The 17,610-nt window shown below is 35.0% G+C and overlaps 1 protein-coding gene across 2 annotated transcripts in view; it reads right to left on the bottom strand.

Annotated features, from left to right (window-relative positions):
- Nucleotides 1-331: 331 nt before the first annotated feature.
- The window catches only part of Eip63E (cyclin dependent kinase Eip63E), a 68,473-nt gene continuing 51,194 nt past the window's right edge, over nucleotides 332-17,610 (bottom strand). For both annotated transcript variants that reach the window (XM_013316862.1, XM_013316863.1), the window contains exons 3-11: nucleotides 16,044-16,208; nucleotides 8,940-9,139; nucleotides 6,161-6,252; nucleotides 3,453-3,627; nucleotides 3,032-3,156; nucleotides 2,617-2,753; nucleotides 1,874-2,013; nucleotides 1,257-1,518; nucleotides 332-1,010 (exon numbers count right to left, since the gene is read on the bottom strand). In XM_013316862.1, the coding sequence (XP_013172316.1) occupies nucleotides 943-1,010; nucleotides 1,257-1,518; nucleotides 1,874-2,013; nucleotides 2,617-2,753; nucleotides 3,032-3,156; nucleotides 3,453-3,627; nucleotides 6,161-6,252; nucleotides 8,940-9,139; nucleotides 16,044-16,208 (1,364 nt within the window). In that variant the 3' untranslated portion in view covers nucleotides 332-942. The remainder of the gene's footprint in view (nucleotides 1,011-1,256; nucleotides 1,519-1,873; nucleotides 2,014-2,616; nucleotides 2,754-3,031; nucleotides 3,157-3,452; nucleotides 3,628-6,160; nucleotides 6,253-8,939; nucleotides 9,140-16,043; nucleotides 16,209-17,610) is intronic.

Here is a 17,610-nt window from a genome sequence, read left to right as displayed (position 1 = left end):
CTGGTAGCGATCCATCGGTCGCTTTCAAAACTTAAACAAACAAAACTGCAATACTGGTGAGTCAATGCAAGCTGTGCATTACAATTATTGAGAAATGTTTAAAAAAATATGCAATTAATAATTTTTTTTTGAGCACCATGGAAGGAATGTGTGCATAAGATTTAGATATGAAAAATTTTCAATTTCCTACGAGAAAGTTGCCACATTTTGTCTGCAAATAGCCTGGCTGTGTAACTACGTAAGGATCGAAGCGCGGTGACAAAATCTCGTATTAGAATTACCTTCACAGAGTGTTTAAAATTTTAATATAAATAAAGTTTTTTTTTTGTTAAATTATGAGCCATATTATCCAGCATAAAAATATTTTAAAATAACTCATCGTTCTCTTCAATCAGTTACAAATAGACATACATGGCACACTGCTCTGTTCATATATATATTTAAATACATAAAAATCGTACACACCTATCAGTTTACCTTGTCACCATAGAATAATTGATTTATATGGATGGATATTACGTTAGAAGCTTAACAAGCGCTAATATAATATTAAAGTCGAAAGCAGTCGACGGATGGACAAACTGAATGACGTTCAACTGAAGACCGAGAGGCATTCGATGCCCGTACATTTAAACTAGACGATGGTACTATCACGAAATTTGGTCCACCGAAACGTACCAACCGGTTTTCGACTGTCCCCATTAAAACTATAGGAATTAAAACGTACTAACTAATAAGGTCCGCGCCGAGCGCACACTCGCGTCTGTACACGTGCACTCTAGTCGGTACACGTGCACTCTAGTCGGTACACGTGCACTCTAGTCGGTACACGTGCACTCGTGTATTTCTGTTGCTGCGAGCGCGTCAGATGTGAGCGCGCGGCGCCGTGTACGTACAAAGGAACAAGAGTAACAGATTCAACTAAATAGCGACGTCGTAGTCTCACTTGATGGCCACGTGCCGTGTCTCCGGGTGCAGGCACACGCCCTCCACTGTGAAGATCGACACCTCTGCAACAACACATATATTGTTACATATCGAATGGATAAATTGGAGTTGATCTTTATCTACTAATATTATAAATGGGAATGTTTGGATGGATGGATGTTTGCTAGAAGGTATCCGAAACAGCTGAATGAATCTTGCTGAAATTTAGCATAGATGTAGAATATGCTACTAACTAAGTTTATTTATTAATCTCAGGGTACAGGTATCCTTTGATATGTTAAAAGATGGTAAGTGTAGGGAGAACTGACCATCGGGCAGGTCTCTCAGCCTGTGCGGGAGCGCGGCGAAGTATGCGTGGTGCGTGGCCCTGTGCGCGGGCAGACGTCGCTGCGGCTCGGGCTGCAGCAGCGCGGCGGCGAGGCGCTCGGCGTCGCGGCCCGCCTCGCGCAGTCGCGGCCAGGCGGCGCCCAGCGCGCGCGCCCCGCACGTGCCCCACCGCGACACGTGCTCGCGCAGTCCCGGCAGCCGCGACACGCCCGGCCAGCTCTCCTCCGTCGGCGTGCCCACCACCTGCACCCACACCACATTCAACATTACCTAACTTATTTCAAACATATTCTTATCTCTGATTTTATCAAAGATAATGACAGCGATGACAGTGAGATTTTCATCTCAGAAACCAATAGATATACTCGTACTTAGGTAATCCTTAAATCTACAGTAGATTTAGCATACTTATTGTTGGGGTCTGAGACCATCTCTGTATACAACATATCGCCATCCCTGTTATTATCTTTGACTAAACAGAGATGACAATATGTTTTATACAGAAAATTTTATCTTAGAAACCCACGGTAAATGTATATTAAAGGTCTCCCTTCCTGACTGACAGTATTTGGTACAAAAATAGCCAGAGTTGACATACCTTGAATATTTTTTCAAGTTGATCGTGCGTGTCCCTGACGCCGGGGAAGGTGGGCACGCCGCACAGCATCTCCACAAAGATGCAGCCCACACCCCACATGTCCAGAGATGTGGAGTATTCAGTGCTGCCCAGCAAGACATCTGCACACACATCCATTGATTGTTATATTGAATACAAATTGAACAATAAAATAATGAACTAAGTTATTTATGTCAAAATATAATTGATTCAATATGTTACTTAAAGTATACCTTTGAGTTTGTATAGCTAAGATTTTTGTTTGAGTTTTACAATGTTTCTGAGTTTAAATGAAAAAGTAAGATATTTTTATTTAGAAACGTTTAAAAGACGAACGATTTTTCTTCGAAACGATCGCTCTAAAGCGTCACATCGACTTGTAGACGTTAGTTATCGATGATCGCCCCGGGCAAGATTATTTACTGTCTACGGATCGCTCCGACACAACTCAGAAAAATAATCAACTTTTATATTATACAAGTATTTTAAGATTTTAATTTAAGGCGCATAAAATAAGTATAATGATATATGTTGATCATATTAAGCAAATTTTTAGGATTAAATATTTGCTAATTATTATCGACAGGCGTTCAACTGATAGTTTTTTATCTGACTTTGAATTATCCGACTATGAAGACTTCAGTTAGAAATTGGTTAGCAATTTAATAATTACTTAAACAATCCCCTAAATGACAACTCTAAAACGAAATTAGCTGTGATATTACCTGGCGGTCGGTACCAAAGCGTAACAACTTCGTGTGAGTATGTATGGCTGGGCACGGACTTGGCGCGCGCCAGACCAAAGTCAGCGAGCTTCAGTTCGCCGTGAGAGCTTATTAAGAGGTTCTGTGGTTTGACGTCCCTGTTGGCAAAAAGAAATAAAATAAACAAAAAAAAAAAATAACCTAACACATATTTGTAAAATGTAATCAACATGATTGAAATATAATTAGTGTGTATTAACTTTAATAAAACAAAGGGTTTTAGAAGTGATTATAAAAAGGCCCATTACGGGTGGAATAAAAGGCGCCTACAGGCGACCATTGCATCTCTTTACATCTCCCAAGTATCTAAAATTATGAAGATCGCAGAGTCGCATGCAAAATTGCGAGCCACCTTAAACTTTGAATGGAACTGTACCTGTGTAGAATTCGTCTTCTATGGCAATAGGAGAGACCTCTTAGTAGTTGAAACATAAACAGCTTGACGTTGTGGTGATTGAGGCCGCCGGGGTGCCTCTCCATGTACTGAGATAAATCCGTGTCCTTCAAAAAAACAATCTAATGTAGTCTACGATAAGGTTCAGTTTTTCTAAAGGTTGTTAGTCGATAAACAAATTATCAAAAACAAAAATTTAAGGAAAAAATATGATGCTGTTGGACGAGAGACGACATTGTCATGGTCATCGTCAAGGTCATCGACAATTAAGTCAAAGTTAGTTAGAGATATTGAGGTTACTTTACGCCCAATATGGCACAAATATTCCTGCTAACCACACTGATAATTTCTTTATTCCTTTTTAAATTGATTCGTGTACCACTACCATCAGATGTAAACTCACCACAAACTCGAAGACAAATGTGAGTGTTTCTCTGGTGTGCACAATATCGTGCAAGGTGACTATATTTGCGTGCTTCAGTTCTTTCAGGAGAGAGGCTTCGCGTATGGCTGTGAAGGGCGCACCTTCATCTTCCTGCAGTCTTATCTCCTTTAGCGCGACAACCTGTTGCGTTAAACTGGAAACATAAACTCAAGTTAATCTTGATATTGTCTTGCTGTGAACGTTCGACAGCTAGTTAATTATAAACGTCAAAACTGCTCAATATTCTCTGTGTCGTTTCCGATCTGTCTCTTCCTTTTCTGATGTAGACCTTATAATCTATAGTACCTAGATGGTATTTTTTTTAATTGTGTTTTTGGAAACTATATTTAAGTACGAATTACTAATAAAATTATGAAAAATATGAATAATATTTTTCAATCTTACCGATAGAAAAAGTCAAGTTTATGTTTAAGTTGATTATCGATAAAATACGAATAAAATGACATTTTCTAAAAATGATTCTGTGATATGAATGAATGATGATATATCTATATATATATATATGTGGAATTGCTCATTTAAAGATATGTCTTATCATTTTATAATTTGTTCTCCGATATTTTAATTAAAGTAATTTTTATATTTAACAGAGTTTTTCTTTCATCCCGATCATAAGATCAATACGATCATCAATCTGTTAAAATTACAACGACAGAGTATACAACCTGTCTATTGCATAGTATAGAATGCTAACAGTTACAGCATATCCTTGATCCTTTCGATTTAATATAACTATATTTGTCTGTGTAAATAGTTATCGATTTCGTATTAAAACTAAAGTGATTTAACTTAAATCGAGTAATTAATAAACATTTCACACCGACACTATGATTACAGCTCTTAACCGTAGCCCGTAAAGGTTCGGCGCGAATGGTTCACTAACTTTCTTTTAATCGCATTAAGTTGCTAAAGCCTTAATCACTCAATTATAAGTATTTATAAGCGATTACTGTGGAATTTTGTTCGACATAAATGAAGGTTATTTTGTAAAGTAATTTATATACTTCAACAAAATAAAATGGTTTTCATACTACGGATTTACTCAACGGAGTTCGTGTTTAACCTAACATGGGAAGCGCTTGACATCTAACTTGGTGAGTGTAAAGGAAAGGGGAGCGAGATAATAGAATTTAGAGAATTCATAGCCCGAGCCGGGAATTGCCTTCTGAGTGTTAATGAGGCCGTTCTACTAACCAAATTCCCGTATTCATAGCCCTGTTGAAGTTTGTGTTGCGGCTTTGTGGCGAATGACAGCATGTTAAATTCGCCTTTGACTTGAATAGATGTGAGTTATTCTTAGAAACGTGTATTCACGACACCCCCGCGTTTTTGAAACCATCGTAAATTATTTCAAATACTAAAAGTTATTTTTAAATTAACGACTACAATTGTAATATGATTAAAAGAAGATGGAAGACTATAATATGTTTTTAAGACCATTTGTTGATTTATAAAAAGCCGTTGTGTTTTTTTAATAATATGCTCTCTTTAAAAAAAGTTTGTTTTAAAAGCTCAAGCGACAATAATAATCATGCATAGACAACAAAATACAAGTTGTATCTTTAAAACTTACATTAAAAGTGTTTGAGAAATGTAATTGAAAAAGCTTTTAAGCGTGAAGCACGCGTAGAATCAGATTTACTTTGGCACGGAACACAGATCGCGAGCACGTAGACATGAGTTTTGCATAGCGAGCTATTGCAAAATGTTTGTTGTGAAAGGAGGGCTAAGCGATCGTGCAAAGCGCTACCGATGCATCTAGAGACCTCAAGAGCTTACAATCGTAAAAGCTGCCCGCGACTATTAAAGCAAATCTTTGACGTACAGGAAAATCTTAATACATTGATATTACTGTCGTCTAATCAAAGCTCATCAATATGGTAGTAAAATTAGCAGGCCCTTTGTAACCGTAAGATGAATTGAGGTTGTACCGGGTTTGTTCTTTTTTGGTCATCAAATATTTGAACTTACATTTTCGTAGGGTCTACGAATATCAAAGTATAAACAATTTTATAATACATTTTTCTACGTAAAAAAATTACTAGATACTATTTTTATAAATTCACTGACCTTATCAAATAAAAAAGGAGAATTATAGAGCGTCATAGAGCAGCGGTACATTACTGCACGGTTCGTTAATCAGCAGTATAATTAAGCTTGTAGCAACTCGACTGAGCTGTGACGTATTCTTTTTTATTATGTTTTTAAAATGTTTTATTTATCGTGTCTTATGCAGGTAAAACACGTTAGGTTTTGGATGACGATTTCGACCTTAGTATAACGTACATGCAAAACTTTAGTTACGTATACTATAAACTCGGTTATACTTTCAAGGTCAAAACCGTCGTGCTAACGTGTGTTGCCTGCATTGTATACTCTCCTGCACGCTTCTAGACGTCTCTTTGTATTTGGATTAATAAATTCAATGGAACTGACCGTTTACGATGTCTTTTACGTCTTTTTATGTCTTCATTTTTTTAACGTGGTTAGATTTTTAATATTTACCGAATTATTTTCACTGACATTGTACCAAACATATAATTTTACGACTAGATTTTTTTTACATTATAATAACGTGCATATTTCTTTGGCGGTTGAAACCATAGATGGTAAATGAGCGAATAAACTAAATTAAAAAGAAATATATGCAAAAAAATGGAACATACTTGCTATAACCCTTGTAGACAGTTGCGTAGGAACCCTCACCGAGCTGCTCCAATTTCATATACGCTTCGGATTTCCCGAACGGAGAATCACCCTGTTGACAAAGAAATCGTACCATTTATCATGGCCAGAAGTGTAAAGCCACGCTTCGCTAATCTTAATTTATGATGGCTAGCACTTAGACGCTACTAGAGGCGTTTTAGCTAAATTGATATTATTGATTTATGCATTACTATAGAGGGCTGGTTGTAGTTAACGGTATTACATATCTAAAGTATTGCATTGACACATTTCTGATAATCTTCTTACGGTTATGGTTTTGGGTTGTAATAAAATGCTCTGATGCACGAATCGGTATCATTACTACTAAAAATAAATGTCTTACTAATATTATAAATGCGAACGTTTCGATGGATGGATGTTGTGTTTGGCAGAACACATGTGCTATTATTAATTATTTTAATTAAGTGCAGACGGTGCCGCGGGCGACAGCTAGTTGCATATATTCTAGTAATACCAAAAAAAAACAATTATTAACCAATAAACCCAATAATTAACAACACGAATACAAACATAATTGAGTTCAAGCGATAAAGTGAAATCCACTTATTAACGCCAAATTACACAGATTTAACTACAATTAAAGTTAATTAAACGTAACGATAAAAAAGGGTTATTTTGTAGATTGCAGAAGCACGTTAAATTCAAACAAAGAAAAGCAAACATTGTCCGCTACAAAGAAAAGAAACAGACAACTAACGTTGCGGTTGTTTATAACGATTACTCTAGTCAAGTATCACCACTTATGGGCTCCTAGTACACAGTTTTGCTTTCTTCTCGCAGTCGCGGACGTGTAAATATTTGTCTTGTCTAATGCTCTTCGCTCTGTGGAGGTACCAGGCGTTCAGAGACGTCTCACAGGATTTCTACTACATTTGCACACGTGATTAATTGTTGATACAATACACAGGTAGTCTGAGCTAATATATAAACATCGATAATATTATTACATATTTATAGTAATAACAGTGTTTTATTTTAATAACAAAAAAAGTACATCAACGTAACTAAACAATAAGATATAAAAACAACTATCGTTTTCAGTTGCTCTGTCGTAAATAACTGGGTATTTAACTTTTTAAATAGTTGGCTTGACAAATAAAATACAAAACGAATTAAGCAGAAAATTAGTTACTTATTAGTGAATTAAAAATTACAATAACATTGAATTTGACAATCGACATATATAGCTGTCTCTACATTGTCAAAGAGATTGAAAGAGATAACACAAATTTCACAGCAGTGTAGTTACAATATACGGAAAGTTGCAACGCGGAAACCGATATAAATTACTCCTTGGTGTCACACTGTGTCGTTTAAACGGCTTATACTGCCGTCATACGATAATTCTGTCTGTTCCAGAGAAAGTTATTACAAATGTTCTTAAGAACAAGAGTATGCTTGTTGAGCGGATCTTCACATTGCAACTTGTATGTTAATCGTATTTAGTACGGGGAATGAGAGGCTAAAATAGCACTTGAGACGATGTCTCTTTGCCAATTCAGTTTAGTTTCCGCAGTAATTTTAGGCTAATATGTAAATGTTGTTTGTAAAATTATATACTATTATTAATAAGATTAAAACTAATAGTAAAAATTAAGATCATTTTTACTTATTTATTGATCTAATTAAAATTAAAATGCTTAAATGAGTTCCATATTTTTTTTAATAAATACAGATCGTAATTTAGCTAAAAATCGTAAAGTTAGCTATTTTAAATGTAATTCTTTTATATTTTTTTCAATAAAAAGGAAACAAAATGACGTCGTTTAATTTCAATAATCGTTTAAACCTCAAAGCCGAAGCTACCGAGGCCCCTAGAGACCGGCGCCGCATCAATTTGATTAAAAAAGATCCGCAAGCGATGCAGTTAAAGTCGAAAGATGACAAAAGAAAATCATAGAGCAAACTTGAAACGAAAGCGGTAGCCATTACGACTTAATTATTTTTAATAAATTAAACGTCGGAAGAGGGAAATTTCTCGAATACAGGAAAGTAATCGGCCATAATCGTTGGAATAAATGATCATAATAATTCTTAGCTCTTAAATACAGATTCCAATGTGTTTTTCGATATCCGATTTACATATGTACATTTACCCGACGTTCTTAAGGTGAAGGAAAACATCGTGATGCAACCTGCACATATCTGAGAAGAAATTCAAAGATATGTGTGAAGTCAACCAACCCGCACTGGGCCAGCGTGGTTGACTATGGCCCCCCTTATGGTCACCCTTAACTTAGGGTAGGCTCCGAGCCCCTCAGTGGGGACGTATAGTGAGCTGATGTATGATGATGATGAAATACAGATTATAAAGTAAAAACATATTACTCTTACCATTGCTATAATGACAATTTATAAATAGCACTTATAGACAGAAAAGATAATATAACTCATTATAAGTATTGTCTAACATCACTTATTCGCTATGTCTCAATTCACTATCTTACGGTCACTCATAAAACTGAAATTAAAAAATTATAAAAAAGGTCAAACATCTTTATCTAGGTACTAGTTGTCGCCTGCGACTCCGTCTGCGCGGTTTAATTAATAGCCTATATGTTCTTCCAAAATATGCTCTACCTCTATGCGAAATTTCAGCGAGATCTGTACAGTCAAACCACACCGTACAGTCATGCACCCATCCAAACATTCGCATTTATAATATTAGTGAGATAAACTCAAGAATATGAGACACCTTATAACTCGTTTGTTACTCACCCCAAAGGCACTAAACCGCTTGGTGCGTCTATTGTGTTCATGTGGGCCAAGAAAGGCCTCGGATTTGGGCCTGGGCGGGCGTTTGGGCCGCATCACGACCCGCGCCTCCTCCCGCGCCCCCTCGTCTAACAGCTTGGAGTCCGACGACACGGATAACTGACGACGCACCCGGTACTCCCCGTTACCGCCGCCGCTCCACTCTACGACAATAAACGTATCATTATTTAAAAAGTTCAAATATATAATATTCATTACACAGGACAAGCAGGAATGGGATGACACCTCACATTTCAATATCATAAAAGTTAGCTATAAGTCTGTAAAAGAAGACGTGAACCATTGATTTTGTATAAGACATCTATACTAAGGGCCTGATTATTTGACTATTATAAATTTCTTAATAGTGGCAGTTATTCCTCAGTTTTGGATGTTATGGCAATTGAAGTTTGCTTACATATAAGAAATTTTCCAACAATAAAATAGCCACTCTCTTTGCTTTGTTCTCACCCGAATCTGAATTCTTTTGAAATAATTTAAAAAAAATGTTGATTGAAACGAATTGTATTATAAATATCAAAGTTAAATACAAATCAGAAACAATAAAACATTAAAGAACAGAATCTTTTACAAAAAGGCGCCGAAAATCCCACCATAATTTCCCGCAAACGACCTTCGAGCAAATTAATACAAAAGAAAGGGAAGCAGCCAAACGACGTCGCGTTCAAAAGAAATGTTTTTCTCAAAGCGTCGTCTCTAACGAAAGCGTAACTTAGGCGTGCATACACGAACTTTGAAAACCATTACATGAATATCAACTTAAATTTAAATAAATTATAACGCAGTACCGAAACATGGACTAATTTTATATCTAGTTACGTTTTATGAGGCGAATCCTACGTACAAATAGATTTAAAAGAAGATATGAAACTTTAAGACATAGACAAGACATTTAGATATACAACAAATTGGATATCGGCACCTACAGTGGATTATCTTTACCACTATCAAAACAACAATAAAAATATTGTTTTCTGTTTCAGTTTTTCTAAAGACAATGAAAGAGATGACGATATTTTTTGTAGGGATTTCAGGAAATGTTAAACATGACTACCGAAATATGCTCCAAAACATGAGGTGACATCTTTAATTTATTAGGCGGAAACAAATTGAATATGGCAGGTTCGCGTGGAGGCGTGTAGCCACTGCAAGTAGGTCACGGGGCGAGCCGGGCGCGGCTAACCCCGCTGCCCCGGCCGGCATAGCTGGGATAATCATGTAAAAATTACTTTGTAAAAAATTATATCGCAAGAAACAACACAGTATAATATAACTTAAATACTCCTATTCATAAGCTAGCATGAACAAAACTGAAATCATGAAACTGATAATATATTAGTATGAGTAAATATCAAATACAATAGACAATATAGCCGCATAATTTAATTGATGTCACATTTTTTTAACCTAAACAGCTTTAGATAATGTTCACACGAATCAGACAAGATCGTGTGTAGATGGCTTTATTAACGAGATCAACGTTGCAAAGCTCGTTAACCGATCTCATAGCTGGAAAACAAACATCATGTTAAAATTCGTAGCTTTGTGAAATAATTAGTTTAGTGCTCGTCGTAGTTGCCTTCTCTCGGCGTCCGTTGAATAATTCCAAACTCTGCACAGACGCCTCTCAAACACATTGCCACTTAAAACGTTTTAAGTGTATAATTTAAATGCACAGGATAGAGATTTTACGTTGTTCTGCGATATTTTGCAAACAAAAATATTCCTTAAGTTTCATTATAGCCAATTTTCTTTTAATATCAGTTTTGATTGACCGGCTTCTATTATCTATAGCTCATTTTTTTAATTATCTGGTCTGGATAAAGGAATGACTGATTATCAAGTTTTTCACTATAATACATACCATTCCCAATTTTCATGCAAAAAAAATTAAGAAAAATATACTGAAATGGAAAAAAAAATTACCCCAAAAAGCCTTAAGCTTTTTTATAATCGTACATGTCATTTTCATAACCCTCAACGTATATTTTTATTGAGCCTTTTAACCCATGTTAATGCCCCACCTCGCTCGCCAACACTGACGTGCGCGTAATTAAAATGGACAGAAAAAGCTTTTCATACAGCATTTAGTGGTTTCTGTCGGCTTACAGCAAATTAACATTTAAATATTTTTAACCTCACTGGCATTATATATAAGTAAAACTTTATCGAATTAAACAGAACATAAGGTCGACTTTATTTTAGTTTAAACGTGTAGAAATTTAACAATTTAAAATTTGGAAACTTTATACCACAAGAAACGCCTATTCATTGTTGACATTTTGTTGGTAAAAACCTTTGTTTATAATCTTTTATCTAGACAATTACAGATTACTATATTTGTTTAAATACGCGAACTAACTCTGAACTGTAGGCTATAACAAAATTTCCCATTGACGCCATCTCATAAAATTTATCTCGAACGAGTAACGGACCGCCTATTATATTTTCACGAGCTGAATTTTACGCCGCAGACCAATCAATAAATTGTTAAAAGGGCACGTCATAGTTTATTTATCAAACGGGCTTTTATCGGCAACGTTCAAAATAGGAAAAAACTCAATAACTTAGAGTACAAAATATATTGATGAGTTTATCAAATTGAAAAAGACGGAATTACATCTACTCATTTCTTTGTCGATGGTAATTATTTATTTAAAGGTTTTGTTGATGAAGTAAATCAGGTGTAAAATCACTTTTACAAAACATATAGTCATCTCTTTCATTCCCTTTAAAAATCAACCATATTTTATTGCACAGGTGATAAAGCGTCAATAGCCTAATGGTTAAGGGTACGGATTTCCGATCACGAGGTCGGGGATTCGAATTCCGCCATTCGACTATTGTCGTAAACCATATCTTAGCACAAGCCTAGAGCTTAGTTGGAATGCCAAAAGAAATATAAGTAAACTTACAAAAAAATCTGCTAATATTAAAAAAAGTAATAATTCTAACTCAGAGTTACATATGATAACAACGATCTTCACGGAAGACTTGCTACAGCGTGTTCTATAAGTCAGTTACAATAAGTGCATTATTACATCACGCTTTGTAATCTACTGATACATTGTATAGTTTTAAATTGTTGTATAACACGTGCATAACATTGAACGTAATCATTTGATAGGTTCACGCATTAATCATCATATAAACTTTGGTTACGAGGTAAGACTTTGAAACTATAATCTGACAGTGATTGAAAATAGTCAAATTCGTCTTAAAATTAATATCCTAGTAATATTATAAATGCGAATGTTTGGATGCATGGATGTTTGTTAGTAGGTATCTCCTAAACGACTGGACGGACCTCGATGCAATTTGGCATACATGTAGAACATAGTCTGGAAGAACACATAGGATACTAATTATATTTTTCTCTAATTCCACGCGGACAACAGCAGCAAAAAAGGGAGTTAAGTACGCCCAGCAGTAGACGAATCCAGATAGAGAATAATGATAATGATGAAATACAAAAGAATAAAAAGGGTTCAACAGTGGTAGAGTCCGGTTTAACATCTTTAAACGAATTGGCCCGGCTCGCCCGGTGAAATACCACGACCACACAGAAGACAGGCGTCAAGTGGAAGCAATTCGTTTCGTTTGATGAGTTTGTGTCCCGGAGGCCTAATATAGTCCTCTTTCCCTTCCCATCGTTTTTCTTATAAGGAAAGGATGGGAAGTAGAAGTGGACTTTCCGGATGAGAGGATGCATGGGAAGGGAAAATATTTTCTTTCTGTGCATCCGCTCCTCTGTCGATTAAAGGTAGGCAACGCATATGGAGTTGCGTATGTCTATAGGCAACGGTCACTTCGCTATTTCAGCGATTTCAGGTGGCCACTCGCTCGTTTGCCGCCTTATGATATAAAAAACGGCAAAGTAAAATACTTTAATGTAAAGATCAAATGAAATTTGTCAAAGCAACCCAATATTTTCTCAAAACCTTTATAAAGTACATCTCTATCCTACTACGCTCCTAACTCGGTTACCGTCACATCACTTATGTATAAGTTTATATGTAGTTTAGTAGTTTAGGAAAACATTAAATACACGTGAGGAGCATAGAGCCCCGTAAATAGTAGAAAAGAGTGCTCCCTAAGGCTGGTCCGTATGTAAAGCGCTGTCCAACTAAAGATAAATACGACCCAATATTGCTTGTTTATTTATTCAGCGTTCAAGATTCCCTTCGGTTCTAAAACAAAACTTGTTTACGTTCTAACCTACAAGAGTTACTCACAAATGTTTGTAAAAACATTGGAAATGTAAATAAGATGTGTAACATTACAAATGTTAAAGAAATATAACTATTATGAAATAAATTTATTAGTCATTTCCTCATTTAATTTGACAATCAATATTGTAATCAATGAGTGAGAATTTATTTAAGTTTTCTCTTTTAAAGCTTCTATAGAAATTTGACTTTTATGCGGTTTGAAATTGAAGCTATGGTTTTTTGCCATACAAAATTCAATAATCTCGACTGCATTAGTAACTTTAAAATTCCAAACTAACCAAAAAGATCGAATACAAAGAAACATTGACTGCACTAAAAAACGATCGTTTGAAATTGGGCGAGCACGCGTCCCGATTGGTTCATAAATATTTATCTGGATGTATATTTACACATGTCAAACTGAGACCTGGCATATAAGGTCCCGTTTCCACTGAGCGGTTAGCCGCGAGCGACTATTATTTCTAAAAGCAATGTAGGCACACTTTCCAGAGGCGAGGCTCAAAGCAATAGCAGTCGAGCCTAGAACCTAGTGGAAAAGTGATTTAACCCCACATGGTAAGCGCTCTATCGGCCGCTATTTGGACAGCCAATGCATTTATCAAACACGAGTTTGAATGTAAACTATAAAAGTGCGCTGTTTATTTTATCAACCTTCAATATACTTAGGCGTTGGATACTCGGTTTACATTGAGAATAACATTGACATTTTATTAAACTTATAAACTTTGCATATATCTTAAAACTTCTATATATCTATATACTTCTAAAAAGTTCTAAAAACAACTTAAAAGAATCACATTCCGTAATCCACCATGTATTAATTTTTTTGTTTCCGTGTACACCCTTTATATGTCTTCAATAGAAATGAAATATACAATAAACAATCAATAAATCCTTTGATTATAGACATACAAAAATAAATATTATAACAAATGTCAGTGTTACACGAGTGCACCTTTCTAGATGGTATTGGAGCGTGGAATGCTGTTCCAGTTACGGCCCACGCATAAATGTATCACAACATGACTTCACATGAATACATAAATATTATTATCAATACATTTTCATAAATACGAGCAAATATTATATGAAAAGCTAAGAACATGAAACGTTTCATTGCAACATAAATAGCTAATTTTACATCTATATTTCTTACCGACTTTTCTAAGGAGCACAAAACGTAAAATCGATAAAAAACATGTCCCGACTTGATATCTTAACTTTCATCATTTCTGCCTACCCTTTAAGGGCAGAGTTGTGATCGTAAATACAATAATGTTTTTATCACATATTACGTTCTATATATTTCTAAGAACTAGTCAATTATTCATATTTTTCAATATAATGCTTTAAGTGTAAACTCTTTAGTCTTTGTTATGTAACTGAATTAAGTTACTGTCAAGGGCAGTGAAGCAGTCATGAACTTGATTTAAAAGTAAACAACTTCACATTTTTATAACACCCTGTACTTCAAATATTTGATTTGATTATCCTTCTTCTACTACATAACACGGGAAAAGCCGAAAACTTTATAAAAAAACATAAACATCATTACATGGCTTAAAAGATGATATAAAATAATAAAAAAACCCACCAAAACACCAATTGTCAGCACTGTAGAAAGTTTAAAGGTAATAGACCGAGAATTTAATTGCGCGTGAATTAAAAACCAAATTACAGCAAACAGTACAATTACAGGATGATAAACTAGACCTTTCACACACGAACGGTAAATCCATCACACACATCTGTTGGGCAAGGTATTCATGCGTACGACTAATTAAGAACGTAGAACGTAGGTTTGTTTATATCTGGAGTGGAACAGATAACTTAATTATGAACGTACTCTACGCGACTGCGCTGTACGATGTAAATATAAGTATAGAAACAAAATCATATTCATTGGTTATACAACACTGTTTTAATTCACACCTTAGCATTCGCATGGAGGCAAAAAGGTCATTAATTTGAGTACAATTTAATATTTGTATATTTTATTAATAATCTAGAGAGATTCTATTGTGAATTTTCTACTTATTTGCGAATAAAATCAGACTATTTACGCAACAAATGAGATGTTGCTTTTTATTTTTTATTTACAATTGTTAAGGCAAATGTAAAAGTTATTTGCAATTGTGGTTATGGTATTTGAAATTTGAATACTCAATATTTATCTAAAACACGAGAAATCCTAATGTTGCAATAACATTGGTGCTTTAAGCTATTACGATAAAATACATGTAATTTGACGTTGCACAACATCAATAAGATTGGCTAAATTATAGTTGAATTTGATTTAAATGAAATCTAAATCATTCGTAACTAAATCCCACGTCGAGCACTGACCAACTAGACTAGCCTAGGCTATAATAATAAATTCAACGAGGCGAATGTGGCCAGTTTAATGGCCGCTCTTTGAATCCCAATGCCCTAGAGAACGGTAGACGTAGCTAAGATTGGATAAAATCATTTCTATTGGATAAATGCTTAAAAGTTAAATTTCTTATAAAGTAGATTTTTGTCCGTAACAGCTTTATGGAAGTGAATTGAGATGCTAGAAAGTGCAGACAGAATGAACAAATGGAAAGAGAAAAACTCTCAGAATATATTTTGCTATTTAAAAAACCCATTGAATTTACATCTAGTCTTACGAGTATTCACTCTGAAGAGAGTAAGTCCGAGAAAAGTACATATGCAACAAATGAAAAACAAAGACGCAGTATTATATCATAGAGACAAGAGTTGTACAGGCCATATAGTAATCACATTTGCTTTTATCATGTTTGATATATAAGAAAGAGATAGACATACTGACCATAATGTGAATCCTTATCGTGGGGTATATTGCCGTTAGGCTCTAGGCGGTCGAGGCACTCCTCGGAGTAGCCGTTGTAGGGCAGCTTGCCTCGCGCGCCGCCGTTCTGCTGCCGGCCGCGGCAACCACCCTCACCGCTTTCGCACTCCGACTCGTCTTTCGTTGCTATAACAATAACATACAATCAAAATTAATTAAGTTATATACATATCTTCGGGAGCTACATGTTTGGGACTGGGATGGGACGGCGCGAGATCGGAGAAAGTGGAGACTTGTCGGAGGACAATGCCCACTTCGGATCGCTACGTCATCGTAATTAGTTACTCGTATATGCACACATATTATAAATATTCGAATTTAAAACAATGTAAAAGACAATACCATATTACATTCTATTGGATATTGTCTATTTTGTTTACAGTGAAAAAAATTCTACTATATTACAGTTTATTTCTATAATAAGGAAATACATTCAAAGCATATCAAATGCAGTTAAACTAAGAAAGATTGATATCATTCTACAGATAATTAACGTAAATAACACATAACAATGAGAAACACATACAAAGGGATAACTTCCAAGTATTTTTAAATTCTATTACAATCCTATGTTTTATATACGACGATGTATAAACCAATATCCTTTATAAATGCAATTTGGAATGCGAATTTATTGAAGGGGAATGCATATTAACCACTCCCCCGTCCATAAAATCGAAACAGATGAAATTAATAGCTGTGTATAAAGAGGAGATAAGTGGCCATTAAATACAGAATCGGACAAAGTGATCGTAATACATAATATGCGACTATAGGTTATAAATAAGATCAATATATAAACAATTAAATCACTTCCTCATTGTTATTAAGCGAACAAAGAAACTTGTTCCAAACCTAGCTATATATACAATAAAATAGTAAATTATAAATGCGAATGTTTAGATGGATGGATGGATGTTCGAAAGTATCTCCAGATCTGAACGGATTACAATTTGGAATAGATATACATAGTCTGGATGAACACATAGGCTAGCAATTTTGTTTTTTTTAATTCCGCGCGAATGGAGTAGTAAATAAATGGTTTCTCCGAACATACAATAATATGTTAGTAATATTTTTTTGATATTTACTAAATATGAAAACCACAGTGAATGTGGTAGTCGTAAAACAACCGAAAAAATTAACTACAAACGCCAAATTATATTAGTAATAATATTGGTTAAATTCACATATTGTTTCCTGGTAAATAAATAAATTACACAACATAAAGTCATATGAAACATCGAATGGGAGATATGAAAGGAAATTCTCATAATTCAATTGAATCAGTGAACGCGACCCGGTTTTCATTTTGGCAAGCTTATTCAATTTGTGTACATACACGCGACGGAATTTAATTTTTATACAGAACTTAAAAAAAACGATATTTAAAATTTATGTGAAGCGGTTACTTTATTTTACTGTCTAATTTTTTATTACAGGAAATTTGCAAGTAGCCATTGATCGAGAAATTGAGTAGCAGAAGGTTAGCGTGGCTTCGACATGTTACGCTAGTGGATCATATTAA

Source organism: Papilio xuthus, unplaced genomic scaffold (assembly GCF_000836235.2).
Source record: "Papilio xuthus unplaced genomic scaffold, Pxut_1.1 DF826945.1, whole genome shotgun sequence".
NCBI classification, from domain to species: Eukaryota; Metazoa; Arthropoda; class Insecta; order Lepidoptera; family Papilionidae; genus Papilio; species Papilio xuthus.
The sequence above is the reverse complement of the archived record's forward strand: the minus strand, read 5'-3'. Positions and strand labels throughout refer to the sequence as shown.